Source organism: Bombyx mandarina, chromosome 08 (assembly GCF_030267445.1).
Source record: "Bombyx mandarina strain Sakado chromosome 08, ASM3026744v2".
Lineage (NCBI taxonomy): Eukaryota > Metazoa > Arthropoda > Insecta > Lepidoptera > Bombycidae > Bombyx > Bombyx mandarina.
This window is the reverse complement of record NC_143215.1, coordinates 15,628,510-15,648,434: the sequence shown is the minus strand read 5'-3', so window position 1 is coordinate 15,648,434 and position 19,925 is coordinate 15,628,510. Positions and strand designations below refer to the sequence as shown.

At 42.3% G+C, this 19,925-nt stretch overlaps 1 protein-coding gene across 1 annotated transcript in view; it reads right to left on the bottom strand.

Moving 5' to 3' along the window:
• Positions 1 to 19,925, bottom strand: part of LOC114242801 (Diuretic hormone 31 Receptor) — a 73,579-nt gene that overhangs the window by 30,182 nt on the left and 23,472 nt on the right. The window contains exon 4 of the mRNA XM_089729377.1: positions 5,893 to 5,937. Within this exon, the coding sequence (XP_089585503.1) occupies positions 5,893 to 5,937 (45 nt within the window). The remainder of the gene's footprint in view (positions 1 to 5,892; positions 5,938 to 19,925) is intronic.

The following is a 19,925-nucleotide window of genomic DNA, read 5'->3' as shown; positions in this document are numbered from 1 at the left end:
TGTCAGTGGGGCGTATTTAAGGTGGCTTTTGGAATTAATCAGTTTTCTTACGTTTCCCTGGTTCTGTCCTGAGAGAGTCCAGCCCACAGCGCGGGGATTTCGTCATAAATTCGGCTCCTATCCTATAATAATAATAAATAAAAAAGGCAATTGCCGGCATATGCGGTATGTACTGACATGTAATTACTAGCAGAGTATCTAGCAGTAATTAAAAAAACTTTATTTGTGTGTGCCAGTTTTGTGGCCCAAAGACCTATCGTTGCCTATTCGGTCGGTTCCAATGTTTTCAGAGAGACGATATCACACAGACATAAGATGCATAAAATAATTTAAGGATATAGTTGTGTCCTTCGTCGGAGCGCTGTGAACAGAGTCCTAAGGTTATAAAACTTTATTTGTTTAGATACGACCTCAATCACCGGTTCGGAAATAGGTCTCAGTTAGTGAGGTCATTTGAGACTTTATTACACAAATTAAGGGTAAAACCCGACCCCATTTGGAGGATGGCGGCTGAGTCTAGCGCGACGCAGGATTTACAGCAAGAAGAGGTCTATGTCACGCGGCTATTTTGGATAGTGCTACCGATTTTGTGTCGGCTCGGAAACATTCAGTAGATGTTTTTTTAAGTCCCAATTAGAAAGCTTGTCAAGAGAACCTGCAGCGCGTAACTTCGTTAGAGTCCGGTGGTCTCTATGAGTCTGCAATAAAGTCCGCTAAATTACATACATTTGAAACGGACCGTCCGCGACAACTCTGAACTCTTTTCAACGTAACTTCTTTCCAGCCGCCCTTCTGTCTCGGAGGAGGGCAGAGCTTTCAACGTATTCGCAATATCGTAAGTCGATGTCACCAAGAAGTGCCCGCACTGCACTTGCACTGGGACACCTTTTAAATTATCATTCACAAATATACATAGTGATCGAGAGTTGATTCACTATCACATCGATGCCGCGATGTATCGCTATACTCTGCAACTCCGGCTAATGACATCCATTCCATTATTGTAACGCATACAGGCATTGAAGTGATTTAAATATGGAAGCATCTACTGGCGGCCAGCAGACAATAACAATGCCGGTTCGTACAGAGCGTCTAATCTGTATGCCCAAAACAAAATTTGTTTACTTGCACCTTGTCAGATAGTGTCCGGGTGACGCCGTGAGAGGCGGAGCCCGGCCACACAGTCGTCTTGATTTATGGTCATCACGGGAATATGGAATATAGTGGAAAACAAAACCGCTATGAGGAAATAAATTTTGTTTGTTGTTTTATTGTTAAGTAATTGTAATGTACTTGTAATTGAACATGTCTAAATCAAAAATACTTACTATTCGATAGAACGCGTTAGCTGTACCGATCCTCGCGTGTGTCATTACAGAAATAAATCTAATGTACACATATACATATATACTGAATATATAGAAGGGCTGTCGACTGGTCACGTGGAGGATATAACACTATCGACGCTCGTCCACCAGCCTCTTGGTATCGACGGGAAAATTCACGCAATACATACAGAGGACTGCGCGTCTCTTAAAATTATTAAATAGACTCATTAAGCAATTAGGTGTTCCAGGGTGCGTTCCGGGGAGTCTCGTTACTTCACCAGGTTAACTTTAACAATGACCGAGTCCGGTAGCAGAAAGTGCTTCTGAAACGTTATTCTAAGACTTAACTAAACTTGTACACGACGGGTGCCTCGGCTCTTTAATTACAGACGACAATGTGCGCCCCAGCCGGCGCTCTTCACATCAACATCTTCGTTTGACTAAGTTCGTATTAATATTTCACTACATACAGTTAAATCTTCTGGGTGAGCCACTGTAATGCGACGAATGGAATGCACGTAATGCTTAACGAACCCTATTTAATTTATATTGCTTGTGATGTTGAGTTAACTACAAAACGAGGTTTTAATTATGAATATATGCTGTGTCTCTCCGGGCAGCCTCGTTGCGCTTTAGAACGGAGCCGCGCAGGCTCATCCGGCCGCTGTTTGTATTACCGTCTACCTGAACAGCAAATAATAATGTCTGCAGCCTGCCCCCTGACATCTGAATGCTAAGTGTAACAGTTGTCGGCGCGGCTTCTGGATTCCTTCGTCATGTTTTTTTAATAAGAATTGGATTAAGTGAAATTATTTACAGTTCACATTTTAATTGTGATAATGTTTATTTCAACTACGGAACTCTGAACCGTCCACCGCGCGTAGCTCGACACATAATTACCCATTTTTAATTTAATAAAGTCGTTGCGTTCAAAAGAACGTCCCTTGATATTTGTCCGATGTTCCCCTACGTACTTCCGATTGAATACGAACAAATGTAATGTTGGTGTCCAAAGAGCGGTTTAATTTCAAAGTGTGATTATATTAATGAATGTTTACTGAACAATATTTACGTTACACTGTAAACAAGGTCGCCGAGGGGGGCAGGGAGCGCGTCTGACTGTTAGCCTTCGTCGCGTACCTTGGGTGGCTTGGATTAATGAACGCGATAAGTTTTCAATTCCATAAATGTCTGACTGATAATTTGCCAGAGCTAAAAACGCTGGTGACCGCGAGCTTTAGTCTAAACATTAAGTACCTGTCTGTCTGTATAGCAACAGTTAGTGTAGTGTTATTGACTCATTTGATTGGTTTTCACAAGTAGAGACTTACTCTTAGGCTACTTAGCCTAGTGTAGGTTTTATTATATTAAGATGTAATGCTTCCAAAAACAATTATGCTACAGATTTTTGAAGTTTATTTGTATAATGTTAGATAAAACTTCATGAAATTCAATAGAAATTATTATGAAGTTACTTGTCAATTGATAATATTGTTATTACGAAAATAGTTCTGTTCATCGGTTAAGTTTTCACGTCTAAACCAACGGTATGGGATTAGTTTGAGTCCTGAGAATGAATGTCTACCTTTCATTGTACCGCCGAGCATGGGTTTTCGTCCACGGGAAGCTGCGAGGATATCTTTTTTTTTTTTTTATTGCGTTTGTAGGCAGACGGGCATACGGTCCACCTGATGGTGAGTGGTTACCGTCGCCCATGGACTTCAGCAATACCAGAGGCAGAGCCAAGCCGCTGCCTACCGCTTAATACTCTCCATAAGCCTCGTTTGAAGAAAGACATGTCATAGCGCTACGAAGCTCTGTCATACGATGTCATAGCATCTACGAATATCTAGTACGAACATATAATTAAACTATCAAGAAGCCGCGTCTGTTCATTAGTCGTTTTCATGATGGGTTATACATAATAATCGAGCGAACTAACCCACGGACATAGCCCACTGAGTTTCTCGTTAGATCTTCTCAGTGGATCGCGATTTCGATCCGGTGGTAGAATTAGCGAAACACTAGTTGCTGGGGCCAGTGCTAGTAACTCTAGCTAGTAGTGCTAGTAACGGCCGTGCGTAGGTGGAAAAGCGCATTAAAAAGCTCTAGAATTTGGAGCAGAGTCACGCGACCACAACACAAAGCTTGGGTCAAACAGCCTCTCTCTGAGCAGAACTTATTTCGACAGTTTGATGACCGCAGCAAGCCGTGAGAGCTCGTAGTTTTGTAAGAAGGATCTTACAGTTGGCAACGATCGATCGATGGACGTAGTATCGCGAGGAGAGGCCGCGGCGCCGAGCAGCTGGTGTGCGCCACACCGCGTCACAACCACGCGTGCAATCCACCACAAAAAAGTTCTCAGTACACACTGATACTTGATCGTTTCCCTTTTTTCTCTTTATAAGTTTTCTCATATCTTACGAGTACTATTAGAATATATAATAATTAGATGTTTCTAGTAGATTATAATTTTTAGAACAAATATGTAAATAGAGGGTAGTCACAAGGAGTGTTTGCGGAGTGTTTGCGGAGTGTCTACGGAGTGTCTGGGAAGTGTCTGCGGAGAGATTGCTACACGAGGACAAACAATTCATTGTGTTCAATGTGAATCTATATCTATACTAATATTATAAAGCTGACGAGTTTGTTTGTTTGAACGCGTTAATCTCAGGAGCTACTGGTCCGATTTGAGAAATTCTTTCAGCCCATTTATTGAGGAAGGCTATATAACATCACGGTACGACCAATGCAAACAGAGCACCAATAAAGAATGTTTCAAAATTGGGGTATTTTTACCTTTTGAGAGGTTCCGCTGCGTGCGCTGCGGAAACGGTTAAAGTTACGCTAAAATAATGTATGACAAAATTGTTCCCCTTTAAATGTTCTAAAAAAAAGTTCGCGACAGCATATGTCTATATGTTAAGGTTGGCTCACTATAACGTTTTTTATGCTAACCAAATTTGTTCTAAAATAAAGCATTATTTGTCAAGGTGTTTTTATGAAGATTATATTATTAATCCCTATCCAAATAAATACGTCATTCATTACAACATTGAAACGCCCAAATCACTTCAAGATAGGCTTTGACAATTAAAGATTTTCCTGGATTTCTCCAGGGTCCCGTCATCAAATCTTGATGATTACAGGACAATTCGGGAAGTCTTTTTTCTACCCTTTCGAACAAAAAAAAAAGGAAAAAAGAATTATCAGAATCGGTTCAAGCATTCTCGAGAAATCGGTGAAGAAATAGATAAAAAATTATGGTCGAATTGGTAACTTTCTCTTTTGAAGTCGGCTAAAAAGCGTGATTTTTGTACCATAAATAGCTCCTTGACATTGTCTATTATTCAAAAATATTTTCACTTTCTACGTAAATGAAGGGGCGGGTAAAAGTTAGCGTTATGCCAAAGTAACTATTCAACGCGGACGAAGTTGCGGGCAAAAGCTAGTGATTTATATAACTTCCCGTGAATTTTTCGAACTCAACTGAAAATAAACATCGCCATCGCAAAATAAAATATACCTGTTGTGAGATGACCGCGCGCGCAGTCAAGGTATGAGTCAATGCTACATTCCTATGTTTTAGTATTATCTCGGAGAGTCTACACGGGAGCGTTTTTTATTGCCCTTGTAGGCAAACAAGCATAAGCCCACCTGATGGTGATGGTTACCGTCGCCTATGGACGTCAGCAATGCCAGGGGCAGTCAGCATGCTGCCTACCGCTAGCATTCGGGTTAATGGGCGGGGTTGAGACGTGCTTCGGCGTCGGTTCCGACACACACTCGGCGCCGGATATAACGTCAGCTCGCTCGTTCACTTCCGGCTATAGACTTAAACTAACCATGACGAAGGGGTTTTTTATTTAATGAGACTTCGTTGTAGCTCGCTATACTCGTATTAAACAGTTAACAATTTCCTCGATGAGACAAAAACCAATGATAAACATTTATGGCTTTAACTTTTGGACGAGAGTTTGATCGTTTTTGCAAGAGCTCGTGGCTCGTCCGGGGACTGAGAGACCGCGCGAATAATTAAACAGCAGCTCGGCGCTGGTCTGCTGCAGGACGCGGGGCGGGGGAGGGGGGGGGTGCACGAATATTCACACAAACAACGCGACCCCTGCTTCACTTATTTGTATTTAAAAAGGTGTGTCTGTGTCTCTGTGTTGCGGTCGACATTTCTTAATGAAGTTCTCTCGCCAAAATAAAACGTGAAAAAATCACCTCTGTGATGCTAATGGACTCTGTTCTTGATTGCCATCCAGTGTTATAAGAAGCATTGTGTGGCTCTTGGCTTTCACAGAAATGTAGGCCACTTTTCACGCGAAAGAAGTGATAATTCATGACCCAAACATTTTTCTTAAAAGACAATCCACCCACATTTGCACTGGATTTATAATTTTAATTAATGAATGCGCTTGACAAAAGCACTGGGTCATTTATGTACTTACTTTATGTACTTATAAAATGCAAATTATTTTGGTTTGAATAAGAGCAATATGCTAGAACACATTCACAGCACACACATTCGTAAACGGTCGACTGTATCTAGTAGACTTACCGATTTATCTTGAGACTTCTTCTGATTCTCAGCGATGACTTATACCTGAAACAATGTATCAGAACTGCGTTATTAAGGTCGCAAAAACTTTGAAATAACTTGGGATGACCCAACGCCGCCACGGGGGTAGGGCTCGTTCCCAAGTACACACACACTTCTAAAAGTAATAATTAAAGCTACATTTGCGGCTTAATCTGCGGTGCCTTTTTCGTCGTTGTATTGTTTACGTTACGTTTACGTTTGTAACAGAGCACGGTGCCGGCGGCCGCGCGCGCCTCACGTGCTCCTCGTTCACGTCTGTATGACTTCATATAAACAATAATCTCGCGAGATTGAACCGTTCAACTAGTTTTATTAGTCTACGACGCGAAGTATACAGAAGTTATTACCGCGAAGAAATCGGCTGTTCCCCTTAAAGAGCAGCAGCCAATACAAGACGTCGGGCGTATTCCCGCGACCCGACGCGACGCGGTGGGCAGCAGCGGGCCGCTATTGTGTCGCGCGGCTGTTGTGTCGCTATTGTATTCAGAGATGTTCACAAATAATTACATATAACAAGACCGGTATCATTAGGGAGTTTGTGTTATTCAGAAAAAATATCTAACTTGTCCTTAACCTAATTGGAACATACGAGTGAGTCAACACATTATCGACATGGTCTTCAGTAGTGGCCGGAGCTGTCTTGAGACGTGAGGTCGACCTCTCAAACTGACCGTATAAGAGCTGCCGCCTTTAAGCCGAAACTATGAAGCTAATTTTATATATGAGGAAATTCAAAAGCTTTACAACCCCAAAGACTTATGGTGCTAGCGGTCCACCACATCAACCCCACCGTGACGCCCCACGCGACCTCCTGGATAAACTGGCGGGGCCCAGCGATGACTGATTGAATGAGCTGTTGAAGTCCCCAACGGAGCCCAATGCTTAAAATATCTTAATTCGCCCACGGACCGCAACCGAACTGAAACGTAGCTTATTCTCCCCTCAGGACTCCACCTACTCCCTACTCTTATAAAAACAACAATAGAGTGCGTTGTCCGTTTCCCTCGACACATTGTTATTGTTGCGTGCTCGTTATGCTCGTTGTGTTTGTCGGCGGTAGTTGTGAGATAAGTGGCTATGTTTGTTGTTAGATCACCAGGAGAGCATTGTTATCGACGGAGACGGGCAGGCGGCTCATGGCTCACGTGTCGCTGGCTGAATACCGGAAGACCTTGGGGCATGAGAACGAAACACACACTACCGAGATGTTCGTATTTAATGAGTTCCCAATGTTTGTAAGGGCCGTGCAAGGGAGGGGCTGGTGTATGTGTGTGTGTGTACTCAACCACGATAGTTTGAAACAATGACTACGTAAACAGAAGAGTCATGTCGACCGGTAGCCGGCACCCCGCCGTGCCTGCTCAATCAGTGACCACAATTAATGCGATATGTATTGCGTCGCTCCTACATCCACGCAGCACACTTTCAACTAGATCCCGCGATGGTTGCGCGCCTCTACACCTCGTTCCGGGCCCTTACGTAACTAATCAGGCTCTTGGAAACTACTGAATCTGTTTTCCCACAGTAGTCTGTCTATGAGATGCTGAGACGAAAATAAAAGTTTACTCGTTACGGCACTGGTGACGTCACAGTTCTCATATATTGTATCTATTGATTAGTTCTACACGACTCTGTATGTCAATGCTACAGCAATGTCACACCGTTGTGACAAACAATCTTAAAGTTGTATGTACTAAGTGTGACGTGTGCTCGCGATTAGTGACGTTTCCGATACTACATCTATGTCTATACTATAATATATAAATAAATCTACAGTGGTTTTTACGGATGTTCCGTTATAACTACTGAACCATTCATCCGATTGACTTGAAACTTGGTATCCGTGTAGAAAATACATACACTTAATGGATAGGCTAATATTTATATGAGTGTTGGACTCCCTACACCAGTTGCGGGGGCGTTAATGATGAGAATCTTTGTGGGGTGAGAAATAATAATGTTAATTTTTAATTCCCAGCGAAGCGGACGGGTACAGCTAGTATTATTATAAGATTACAGTGATGCACAAATAATGCACGGGCCTATTGCTCCTCCCTGCCCTCCCCACCGTCTCCCCCCTGAATATATTCATAAGCAGCCGGCAGAGGGAAGGCGGCGCTGAAGATCAGCCCGTGCTCGTGTAATTAATGGATTTTCTTCGCAGATGAAAGATAACTTGGACACTTAAAGCTGAAATCTGTTTTGACGAAAGCGAGGTGGGCGTAAGTTGCGCCCGTTTGTTATGAAGAGTCGTTTGAGGAAGAAACTAGTTTATTGTTTGTACTTCGTTGTATCACTTCTCAAGCATCGGCTTTATATTTCTCAAAACATAAGTTTCAATTCGATTCGCCGAAAAGGTTTTGTCTAAATTAAAAAACATAAATGAACATTCAGCGACCAGCGGGGCCGCGCTAGCAGTACGAGCATTAGGTATCTGGGTACCTAATATGGATGTATGTGGATAGAGATACCTCTATAAGCTAAAATGATTCTATAGAGCGAGAAACTCGGGTTAGTGACGCTAATGTACCTTCTGAATTTCATTTCGCGATTTTCCGGATTCAAACGTATTCACACTTTGGGAGATTAAAATTAATTACTCTCACTTATAGAGTTTTCTTACTTATCCAGTTCTCACTTACCCAGGTTTGACTGTATATATATATATATAGAAATACATTAGAATAGAGGGCGGTTTAATTACTTTCCTGATCCGTGAAATAAAATGCATAAATAATTCTTATGAAAGTAAAATTTGGCAAAATTATTGAACGATTTATTGTCAAAATTCGAAACGCTTCGTTGGAGTCCGCATTGTTTGGGCAATGATAAAGCAAGTGAACCGCCGCCGCGCCGCCGCCGCGCCGCCGCGTCCGACATGTTCAAAGACACGAAGACAAATTAAGCGAGCAGACGTCGCCTCCGTCGTTTTAAATTATAACTTAACACAATTAGTGTAGAGTACATATTAGAACGTTGATGAATGGTGTGTTGAAGCAACAGCTGTTCATTAGGGAGCCGCCCGCTGAATACTTAACGAACAATACTTAAGGTTCGCGTTAGAATTAACGTTAGAACAAGACACGGGACTGGGAGGAACCAGTTCGGGGGCGACTTATTTGATTAGGTTGTGTTCGCACGGCATTGTCCTACTCGGTTTATTTGCAGTATACGTTTTAACGAATGACACATTGTACAAAAAATCGTACACCGCTTATGCGATTAAACAAATACTCAACGGACTTGTCAGCAAATCGAATGAACTATAACGTCGTCAGTGGCGCATAGTATAGCTCTGTCTCGTTCACATGTTCGTTTTTACACGAATGAAACTCTACCGTGTGAACCCCCGGGTGATTGTTCGTTAAAATAACGAACACAAGGAAAACGTGCAGGACAATGCGTGTGAACCCAGCCTTAGTTATCTTATTTAGTTTGAGAAGGGAAACCGAGTCAACTAAACAGTAATCTTAATTCATATCTTGATCACAATTCCAGTATCCAGTTTATTTTGTAAAGTGCAGAATGTTCAGTGGCCCGGGCGGCCGCCGGCCAACTGTTGCAAATAACATCAACAGCACGTTGATGTAATGTTGCTCCGAACGAAGATCTTGTCATGGGCATGGCCATGGTTTGTTCACGAGAAGATGCGAGATTGGTACTTTCACACTATAAGTACATATGTACTTATAGTGATTCCAATTCCAAGTACTTGTGAATAGTCCTAAGACAGCAACGATTGTTGTCTCGCCTAATTTTATCGAGAACAAATCATACTATCAACTATATGACCGTCTTCGATGCAAGATGGTTGCCCGCGACACTAGGCGGCACGGCACCGCACAGTACCGCTCTCTATCAGCTCTATGTAGAGTAGCAGCAACAGATCAGCTGTCAAATGTGTTATACATCGCAGCCGTTCTCTCTGACACTGGTGATGGATGTCGGGGAGATCGCGCGTGTGTCCGACGGCCGCAGAGTGTCGCGGCCTCGATAGTGCGCGTTATTGATGTATTCTCGGGTCGATGATAAATTGTTATCGAAATTTCCGTTTATTTTATCATTTTCGTGATATTTTCTGTGCTTTTTTCAAAATGTCTTCTGTGATTGATGTTAGTTGCCATCCTTATATCGTTATTTGGATCGGATGAGCTTTAGAAGAAGTAAACTACTTAAATCTGCTAAAAATGAATGCAAAGGTGATTGGAAACTCACTCGCGCATGTATATGGTAACGTCGATTGAAACAACTCTTCGAGATGAACTTCGGCCGGTAATCGCGACAGACAGTCTGCAGTCAGTTTGACTCGAACCGACTGTAATCGTGCTGCATCTCAATAAACAGCAGTTCTTTTTGAAACAAGAATAGGCAGATATGGCACAGTGTCGAACCAACGATCCTTTACTTGTACAGAAGTAATTAAACAAGTGAGATAATGTTTAAAACTATAAAAAAAATCAAACAAGCCAAAAATACCAACAGTTCAACATGTATTGCTTCCTGTTCTAATATTACGCAATACTAAAAAAAACACGACTCTACATAAAACACGACTCTACATAAAGTATTAAAAGTTTACATTCAAATATAATGTTTACACACTCATTTCCGTTTTGAATTCATTAAATTTATTTATTCTTGTTAAAATTGGTTTTATTTATATAAAACATGGAAAATGTTTGTAATAATTTCTCAGAAGTCTTACGAGAAATAAATGAGCTTCGATCGGTTTCTGCGAAGTGTTGCGATAACCGACGACTTCCAGCAACGATACATCGACGGCGTTGTTCTACAGCGGCGCGTGGACCCACAAACTCTCAGCACACGCGTGGTAGATGGTATCCACACATGTACCTATATGTACCAACTAGTACAGTAACCAGCACATTTTGTCGTAATCTAGAGGCGGACTAGGAAAAGTTTGACAAGGTAAAGGTAGAGCAGATACTACTGTAACCAGGGATACGATCAATGTGGAACCCTCCGATCCTCGCTAGTTAGCGCGGGCCGCCCAGTCTCCTGAGGACAAGGACAGCCCTGCGATTCAACAGAAGTGCAAAAAAATATTGTATTACTACTTACTACTTACTCTAATTTTACTACAATCTTTCCCCAGAGCTCAAAGTTAGAGTATTAAAGATTTAGTGTTTTTCGATAAACAATCGATTGCGTTCCGTAGCTGCCCTCAATTAGTTTGGAAGCGAAGCGACGCCACCAACCGGGTGCGGGGGCGCGGCCCACTCGCTTCCAATCTAACAAAACTATCTAAATAACATACAAGAAATATTGCAATATTTCATAGAAAGTACCAAAATATGATTCAGTTCATGTTAATGTTCGCGACGCGTGTGTGAGGACGCGATAACCGAAACTCAAGTAATCATAATTAGTCCGACCACTTGTTGGCTCGCGCAATGAGACGCGCCGTGTCAGCCGCCGCAGACTCTCTCACTCATTACTTATTATCAGCCCGCAGTCCTTGCGCTTTGCCGTAACCACCACTACCCAACAGATTACGCTCAATCATTTAAGCTTTAAATAAACTAAGTACATAATAGGTATTATTATAAGTACCTATATAAGTAATTGATACAATTCTTTTTATCAACACGGAATTTGAAACCACTTCAATACGAAGAGCGCACACTAAAATTCATATTTTTTTATTATTTCTTAGATCGGTGCACTGGCTCACGGCCCACCTGGTGTTAAGTGGATACCGGAGCCCATAGACATCTACAACGTAATCGGCGCCTCCCACCTGGTGACTTGAGTTGTAAGTAGCTATCACAGTATATCGGCTGCCTCACCCTTCAACCGACACGCATTACTGCCTCATGTCAGAAATACACAGGGTGGTGGTACGGAATTACCTATGGGGACTCACAAGAGGTCCTACCCACAGTAATTACGCAAATTATAATTTTGCGGGTTTGATTTTCATTGTTCACCGTGGAAGTCTTTTATGAACATTTGTTAAGTACATACGTGTTTCATTAGGAAAATTGATACCTACAGAATAGCCGGTTATGTACCAGAGACCCTTCACAAAGATTATTATTATTTCAACGGTCCATATGACGATACGTCACCTGCCGATACCAGCAACATCAGCAATACCAAGGGGTACGGGTAAGCTTGTCTACGCTGAGATCATTTTTCAAATTGAATTTAAAGAAGTGAAACACCGTTCATTATAGTATAAATTTCTTATCATTTAATTTAAATCTGCATTTAATTGAAGCGTGCAGGCAGCCCTGGGCTCGTGGCTCGCGGGTAGACAGTGTGTGGAGTGAGCCCGCTGTTGCCGCGACACTGTGGCCACACAAAATTACCCTCAGATTATTTCTGCTCCAATCTCAGGGTATTGTATACAAATTGCCGTACTTGGAATTCTGATTCTAAAATGATTTCTTTTCATCCAACTCTCTTTCTGTGGTTCCGTAATTAAAAAAGATATGTATTTTTTTTTAAATTACATTTTATTTAAAATCTGTTTTTTTTTGACAATAAATTCTGAAAACATGACTATAGAACTTAAACAAATCACAGGCCGTTCATAGTGAAGCCATAAGAAGAATTTTGTGAAATTAATTTATTCCGTTAATTTTGATCTGTCGCCATGCGAGCGGCCGAGTCCCCCACTGCACCCTGCAGACGCAACCAGCCCAGTCCATACATCGCCACCCGGCTGCTAACCGTGAGCACTCGTGAACTCACTTCACTTTACGCAAATAATGAGCTCGAGACAAACTAAAAGCGCAATGTGGGCTCAGCTTCTACAATAAGTTCCAAAGCTTGTGATGTAATTCTTTTGGCTAAAACCCCGAATGCTGTATTCCAAGATAAGGTGTTAATTTTCCAGCAGATTGAGTCGAGCGTAACGTCTTCAGACGGGACGATAGCGTTTTATTACCTTCACCTAAACCTGATTTGTTCGTCTCACTTTACAGTCTTGTGATATAAGATCTAGGTTTATGGTAAGTTAGCAGAAAAGTAATTTCGGTTTTAGTTCAGTGGAAGTGAAAGTACCGCAGTCGTGTTACTGGCAGTGACAATGACAGCATTAGCAACTCGTAGTCAACTATCTCGACTTCCTGCGCTCGCTCACACTTGCCTTTGAGATTTTAATTTGTGTGATCGCTTAGTTTAAACTTACTTGTTTCCAAGTACGCGGCACCGGCGGCACACTGCAACTTCAATCACTGATTGAACGCGTGCGGCGAGCGGATTCACTACGATCATGATTTTGAAATTTATTAAATTTAAAGTACATTGAAAGCAAATTTAAAACTTAAAAGTACCTGTTAGCCCATTATTATTATTATTATTATTATAGGTTTCCCCTTTCTCAGCCCAGTCAGTCGACAGAGCCGGCAGAACTGTATATACGGGCTTTTGGCCAAGTAACATACAGTAGCTATGAGTTATTAGGCTAGTTTTCATTACGTGTAGTATTCTTCAAGCTGCAGGAACTTTCTCACTATTCTGCATGTATTTAGTATAGCTGCTTTTTGTAGTGAAATAAATATGTTATCTTTTAAATCTAGAAGCTTTAAGCTGTTGTGGATGTGGTTCGGGACAACTCCAGTGGTTGAGATTATTATTGGGGCTATGTAAACTTTTTCTGTTTCCAAATTCTAACTATTTCTTCTTTTAGCTCTGTGTATTTTGTCATTTTTTCTGTAAAAGTTTTTTGAATGTTTTGGGTATTCCGGACTGCAATGTCAATAATGTAGGTGACTTTATTGTTTTTATCTTGTAAAGTGATATCCGGTCTATTGTAGTGAATCGTCCTATCGGTGAGAATAGCGCGATCATAATAAAGTTTGCAGGAGTCATTCTCAAGAACAGTTTGTTTATTATTATTATTATTGAGTCCTCTCTCCTCGCGTCGTTTCCTCACTGCTGAGGGTCGTGACCATTATAATTCGACATGATTTTACTTCTTGTGATGTCCCGCCAGCGCCTCCGATCATTGGCCGCATGAAGGGCGTCGTGGAATGGGATCTCTAGTGTGGTGCGGATTTGGTCGAACCACCTTGTCGGACTGCGCCCGCGCGGTCTCTTTCCCTCGATCTTCCCTGTCACGAATAGTCTTTAATGGTATTATTGAGTACGAGTAGATAATTCGCGGTATTGTTTAATTACATCACAACGTAATTTAATAATTTGTTTATGCTTTGAAATACGTTTGGTGACGGCCGGCAGCCAATATAAGCATCGTCATGGATTAAAAAAGTAGTTTCGCCTTTACTTGGGGACTGACATAGCCGTAGATTGTAGTTTTAAAATATGGTGTCTCTGTAGAAAATAAAAGAAGTGTCCAAACCTTTTGAGCCTGCCTATTCGTCAGTAGCCACGAGAGGAAATTCTGGCTTCTTTAACTGGTGGATGAGCGCATGAGGCTCAGTCTGGAAGAATTTTCTAACATCCTCCCTAACAAGAGCAGTGCTTTGTTCAATTCACCACCGGACCAAAACCGCAACCACACAGAAGACCCGACGAGAAACTCGGTGGGCTGTGTTAGGTTCACGTCAAATTTTTGACGAGAACCGGAAATGCGTTAAAGCGACAAGAGTGGATCGAGAAGATCTGAAAGGAGATGCCCGGGGGGACGGACGGTGGCTGGGTCGGGGATGTCGTTTGCGGCCACGATGAAAGCGTTAGTGTCAATAAAGTAGATTATTACTAAATAATGTCAAACGTTTCACACTCAGCAGACCCTGGCCCCTGAGCTGGCTCGACCTTGGCTGGCCACCGAGACAACGCTAGGCAGAGCTTGTCTCATTCAGTTATTTTTTTTCGTGTCTACTAAAGACAGCACGAACAAGAAATGAATTCATTGAATCGAGTTTCTATTTATTACTTTAAAATCAATACTCCTTTGGTTAGCGAACTGGAAGAGAAAAAAATTTGAACTTTAAAACTTCTTCGAGTTTCGCTGAGTAATGAGCAGCTTCGTCTAGAAGTGTTTCGCATCAGCACCGCCGCGGGACGGAGGCCTGCCGCGCCGGTCGTTCCATCCGACACGTCCTCCAGCACACACAACTGTTTTGCAACAAAGTATATTTCGCGGCTCACACTACAGGTTCTCTGATAGACAACGTTGCCTAGTGATGTAGCTCTGGCTCTTGACCGAACTTTAAACAAATGTGACCTTTTAAACAAACTTAAACAGAATCGAAAGTAAGGAGCTCGGTTTCTGACGGAGGTCCCCGGCCTCACACTCTTTTTTATTAAAAGAGGTCTTCACGCGAGTTTTCAAGTAGTATTTAGGTAGTCAAATAGATAAGGTCACGGCCCACCTAGCGTCCAATGGAAGAAGGAACTGATGGAACTGATTACCATGACACTGCGAGTGTCGCCAACAATAAAACCTGTGATGGAGGTCAGGATCGGATAGGTAGTAAGTAAACATGTACAATACATTTAATCAAAATGTCACGCATGCTTTTTTCACATTTTATTTAAACAAGCGTTGTAAATTGTAACTATAACAACCCAAATGAAAGATCGTTCGGTGTCGCGGTGTCGCGGTGTCGCGGTGTCGCGCTGCTCCTCGCCTGATGAATATTTAGGGAACGCTTTAATTACGTAGCTTCGAGCTTGTATGGCAAGTTTGAGGACGGAAACTCCTGCGGCTAGCGGTGTTTTAGCGATGCATATGGCTTTGTACGCGAGGCGAGCTCTATTACGTTGACGCCTTAGATTAAATTTGTGGGTGCTTATACTCTCATAATGAACTGATAGAGAGTTGTCTTACAATGATTTACGATAGTATATTTAGACCTCTAGTGTTGCCAGTAGGTAGGCCGTAATATAGACTCCAACTGATTTTTTTGTAAATATTATAGAATCTATATATTAATACGTGAAGGAAGAACTTTGTACCCCTTTTTACAAAAATTGTGCGGATGGAGGAGTGTGAAATTTGCCACACTCATAGAGAAGGAGTGCAGAATGTTAATATTTTGTTAAATTATGCTTAAAAAATATATTAAATCAATAAAAAAAACATTACACACACTACCATATATTTGACGCACACACGCATGCATACTATTTATTGTCAAACTTTTGTTTTTGACGTCTGTCATGTGGTCAAATGGAGAATAGATTAAATATTTTTTGTCTTTATTAATATTTTTCTATAGTGTTGTAGTCTTGGCGAAATTTGTGATTATAGAAGTATAATAAGTCTTTGAAAATAGAATTATAATAGTGTACAAGCTTTTTATTTCAATTAGTTATAGTCGAATTTCGACTACCGGGCGACCACTAGTAAGGATTATTTTGATTAGAACAAACGACGGGTGTAGTTGATCAGATATGATTGCAGTACTCTTGCGCCACAACCCTCACGCGCGGGGTCGCGAGTCCGTCCACCGGCTCGCGCCACTGCAGCAGGGCGATCTAGTACCGGTACACACACACATGCACTGCAGCCATTAACTAAGGAGCTTTACTTCTATCGCGTTTGTGTTAATAGACGCATTGCACGGTTCTCGGTCGGCTCTCGGTCAACTCTACTCCATGATCTGCAAGCGAAGTAAACTGTCCCTTTGTAACAAGGTGACACTCTCCATAACTTGCTTACGTCATACGCCCCTAACATGCGCAGTGTTCGCTCACGCGGCTCGCATGCACATAAATCCTCTTAAAGTCATCCAATCCTGTTTCTCTAGGATAGCCGTTGTAGCACCGTGGTATGTTAGGAATGTTAATCTTCACGATGACCTAAACATAAAACCGATATTCAAGTATATAAAGGAAACGTCAGAACGCTATTTTGAAAAAGCGGCGCGACATGATAACCCTCTTATCGTGGCTACCGCTATTTACACATCCGACCCAGGCAATGGGGCAACGCAAAGCCGCCATCGCCCGACACCATGTCTGCAATGCTTTTAGACTCTTCAAGCACCGGTCACCGCCCTTGTCGAACTTGTCCATTACGACGAAGAGTCCGAAGAGCGAACTGACCCAAAGACACAACTCATTGAGTTTCTCACCGGATAGACACAATAGGTAGAAAAAATGTAGTCACACGATGGCTCCCAGTGACGTCACAGTTTTCATTATCTTTGAAGCTTATACATTAATTAATTTACTGGTCGTTAAGACTTTACGGCATGTATGGCGGGTGGCATCATTATTTTCAATATCGATTTAAAATATTTTTTCATTGAAAAATTGTGTTCCTTGTCGCGACTGTATAGCGGTGCCGCCTGACACCCCCCCCCCCACCCCACCCCCCCGTCTCCATCCCCGTGGTTCAGCTGTCGTTCAGGCGAAGTGCAAGGGTTGGCAATAACGCTCGAGCTGTTAGATCTACTCCTACATATGTGTACACCTATCTCGAGCTGCTCCCGGAGCACTTGTTGCAAATTTGAACGAGCACGGTATTGGTTGGACCAACTTTTTTAATTGCCATTCTAGGCGGATGAGCGTACAATCCAATTGACAGTAAGCAGTCACGGTCGCTTACGGACATCAGCAATATCAAGGGCGCAGCTGAGCCACTGCTTAAAATAACTGTGGTGCTACTGACATAGGAGTTGTCTGTCGACGATGGTCATCACTCATTGTTTGAGTTGTCGATCGTCGTCTGATATCAATTGTCAAGAGAAGTTGAAGGCTGATGTCCAATACATACAGCACAATACAGTACGATCCAAATATACGTCGTATATGTAAGATGACTAATACCTAGATAAAAGTGATGCACAAATTAAAAGACAAAAATAAATAACGAAGATAAGACAAAAACTTATCCATTTTCTTCGAGTCGCGGGCCGATCCCTCTTCAAGGGGTGCGAGGGATACCCCTCCCACACGTGGGACTGCCCACCAAACGATACCACTGCACTCTCAACCAATCGTCCGAGCGCCGTCCGAGACAGACGCAGAGAAGAAAGACGACTGCAGCCAGAGACGCGGCCACCCGAAGGAGTATGCGTCGGCCATCGCAGTCGGCGGTCTGTCGCGCCGCTCAGACGGGATCACTGGTATTCCAGGACACCCCGCCGGACCAGAACCAGCCTACGTCGGGTCAGAACGCGGCTAGTAACGTGCCGTATGCCCTCAACATTTCCTGTGGCAATCAACTGTCACTTAGAGAGGGCTTTCTCCCGAGGCTGCCGCTTCACGCAGGCCCTTCTCCCAGCCCCTACCAGTACCTGAATCACGCTAACGACTTTTCCGAGATAAGCTTGCATATTCACAAGCTCCGAACAACAACATTAGCACCGTCGCGTCGGCAGTCTACCAATTCAAAGCAATCACGTGATTGTTAGTAAATATTTATTATTTATTTATTATTATTATTTATAATCCAGTCTACCGACCAATTTCACCCGTTCGGTGGAATACAAAATATCTTCCCTTCCTCGTTAACCCTTAAAAATATGTTTCTATTGTACTTCAAGATATGATTAATTCATCATCAAAATTATTGTTGAACTCGTCATAAGTATTATTTCCTTACTTCGTTTTTATCTTCTTGCCGGATCTGGACAACGGCACAGTCGCATGGCTCGACACGAGCACACCGGGCGCCTTATTGTTTAGACAACGAACGCTGTTCAAATACATATATGTCTGTGAACTGGAGGGCAGGGCCCAGGAGGGGGGTGCAGTACCCGCCTGTGACATACTGGTGCCACTGATGCTATGTACTAAACGTAAACAAAACATTGTTTACGTTTACGTTAACGGCCGTCTGGTGTAGTGGTAAGTGACATGGTCACTACACAAGGGGGTCGCGGGTTCGAATCCCGCCAAGGGAAGATATTTCTATGATAAATATAAATGTCTTTTCCAGGGTTATGGATGTCTATTAAATATATGTATGTGTATAATAAAAATCTTACATTTATATCCGTTATCTGGTACCTGTAACACAAGTTCTTTACGAACTTATCACGGGACCAGTTAACGTGGCGTGATTGTTAGTAAATATTTATATTTATTTATTATTGTTTGAGTGGTGTGAACTGTATACATAATTGTTCGTAACTTTAGCTGACATTAAACGAATAGTAGCGGCGATCCACTTTAAGGTACGGAATATAATGAGGCCTTGAAGCATAACAATCTGATAAGTTAACTAACGCAAGCAGTCACACGAGGCCTTGACCTGCCGCGCGGACGCACTCACCCGGCCATTAACCAGGCGTCGGTCTCGAAGAACACGATATCGACTAACTGCGAGGAGATTCCTGTACAGGATCTCTATATGTGGATCTCACAGTACAAAGGGTGTTCCCGTGGTTCTTGTGAATGAGCATCAGTAACTGAACATCAAGATATTGACTCGTCTGCAAGCTATGGTAATAATAAAAATACATTTATTTTATACATATTAAAAAGAGCTTTGTGATCTTCCGTAAACAGTCAACATTTCAAATTATCTAAAACTCTGAATAATTACAATATCGTTAGTCTGTCGAATACGATTAGACAGTCGGCACATTTAAAATGTATTGGGGATAGCGGTAAAGTAGGTTTCTACAATCGAAGAGGGCAGAGCTCGCGACGAGATTGGATCCGCGAAATGTTTCATTTCACATCTGCTCGTAACGTGCGCTCAATGAGATGCTGCGCGACATGCAATCTCCGACGTCATCCCGGATTTCTACTGAAAATTCTAACTTTAAATTTGGATTTTATTTTTCGTATTAGTTTTTCAAATTGAACTCTAAACCAGCACAATCATATATTAAATAATTGAGGCGGGTCGTTCGTACACGTGTAGTCCGGTGTGTTACCATACTTACCTAAAACTAAATCCTAATTATTGGCATAAATCGACAGACGGGTTTGACTCTTCAGGCCTGTGGGGACATGATCCCTGCACGTACAGAGCGCAACCCTTCGGTCGAGATTTTGATTGCATTAAATTAAGAGGGAAGCTCTCCTTCACTACGGGTCACGTGCGCAAAGTAATCGCAACATAAGCAGGTACGATTTCGGCATCTACATATTAC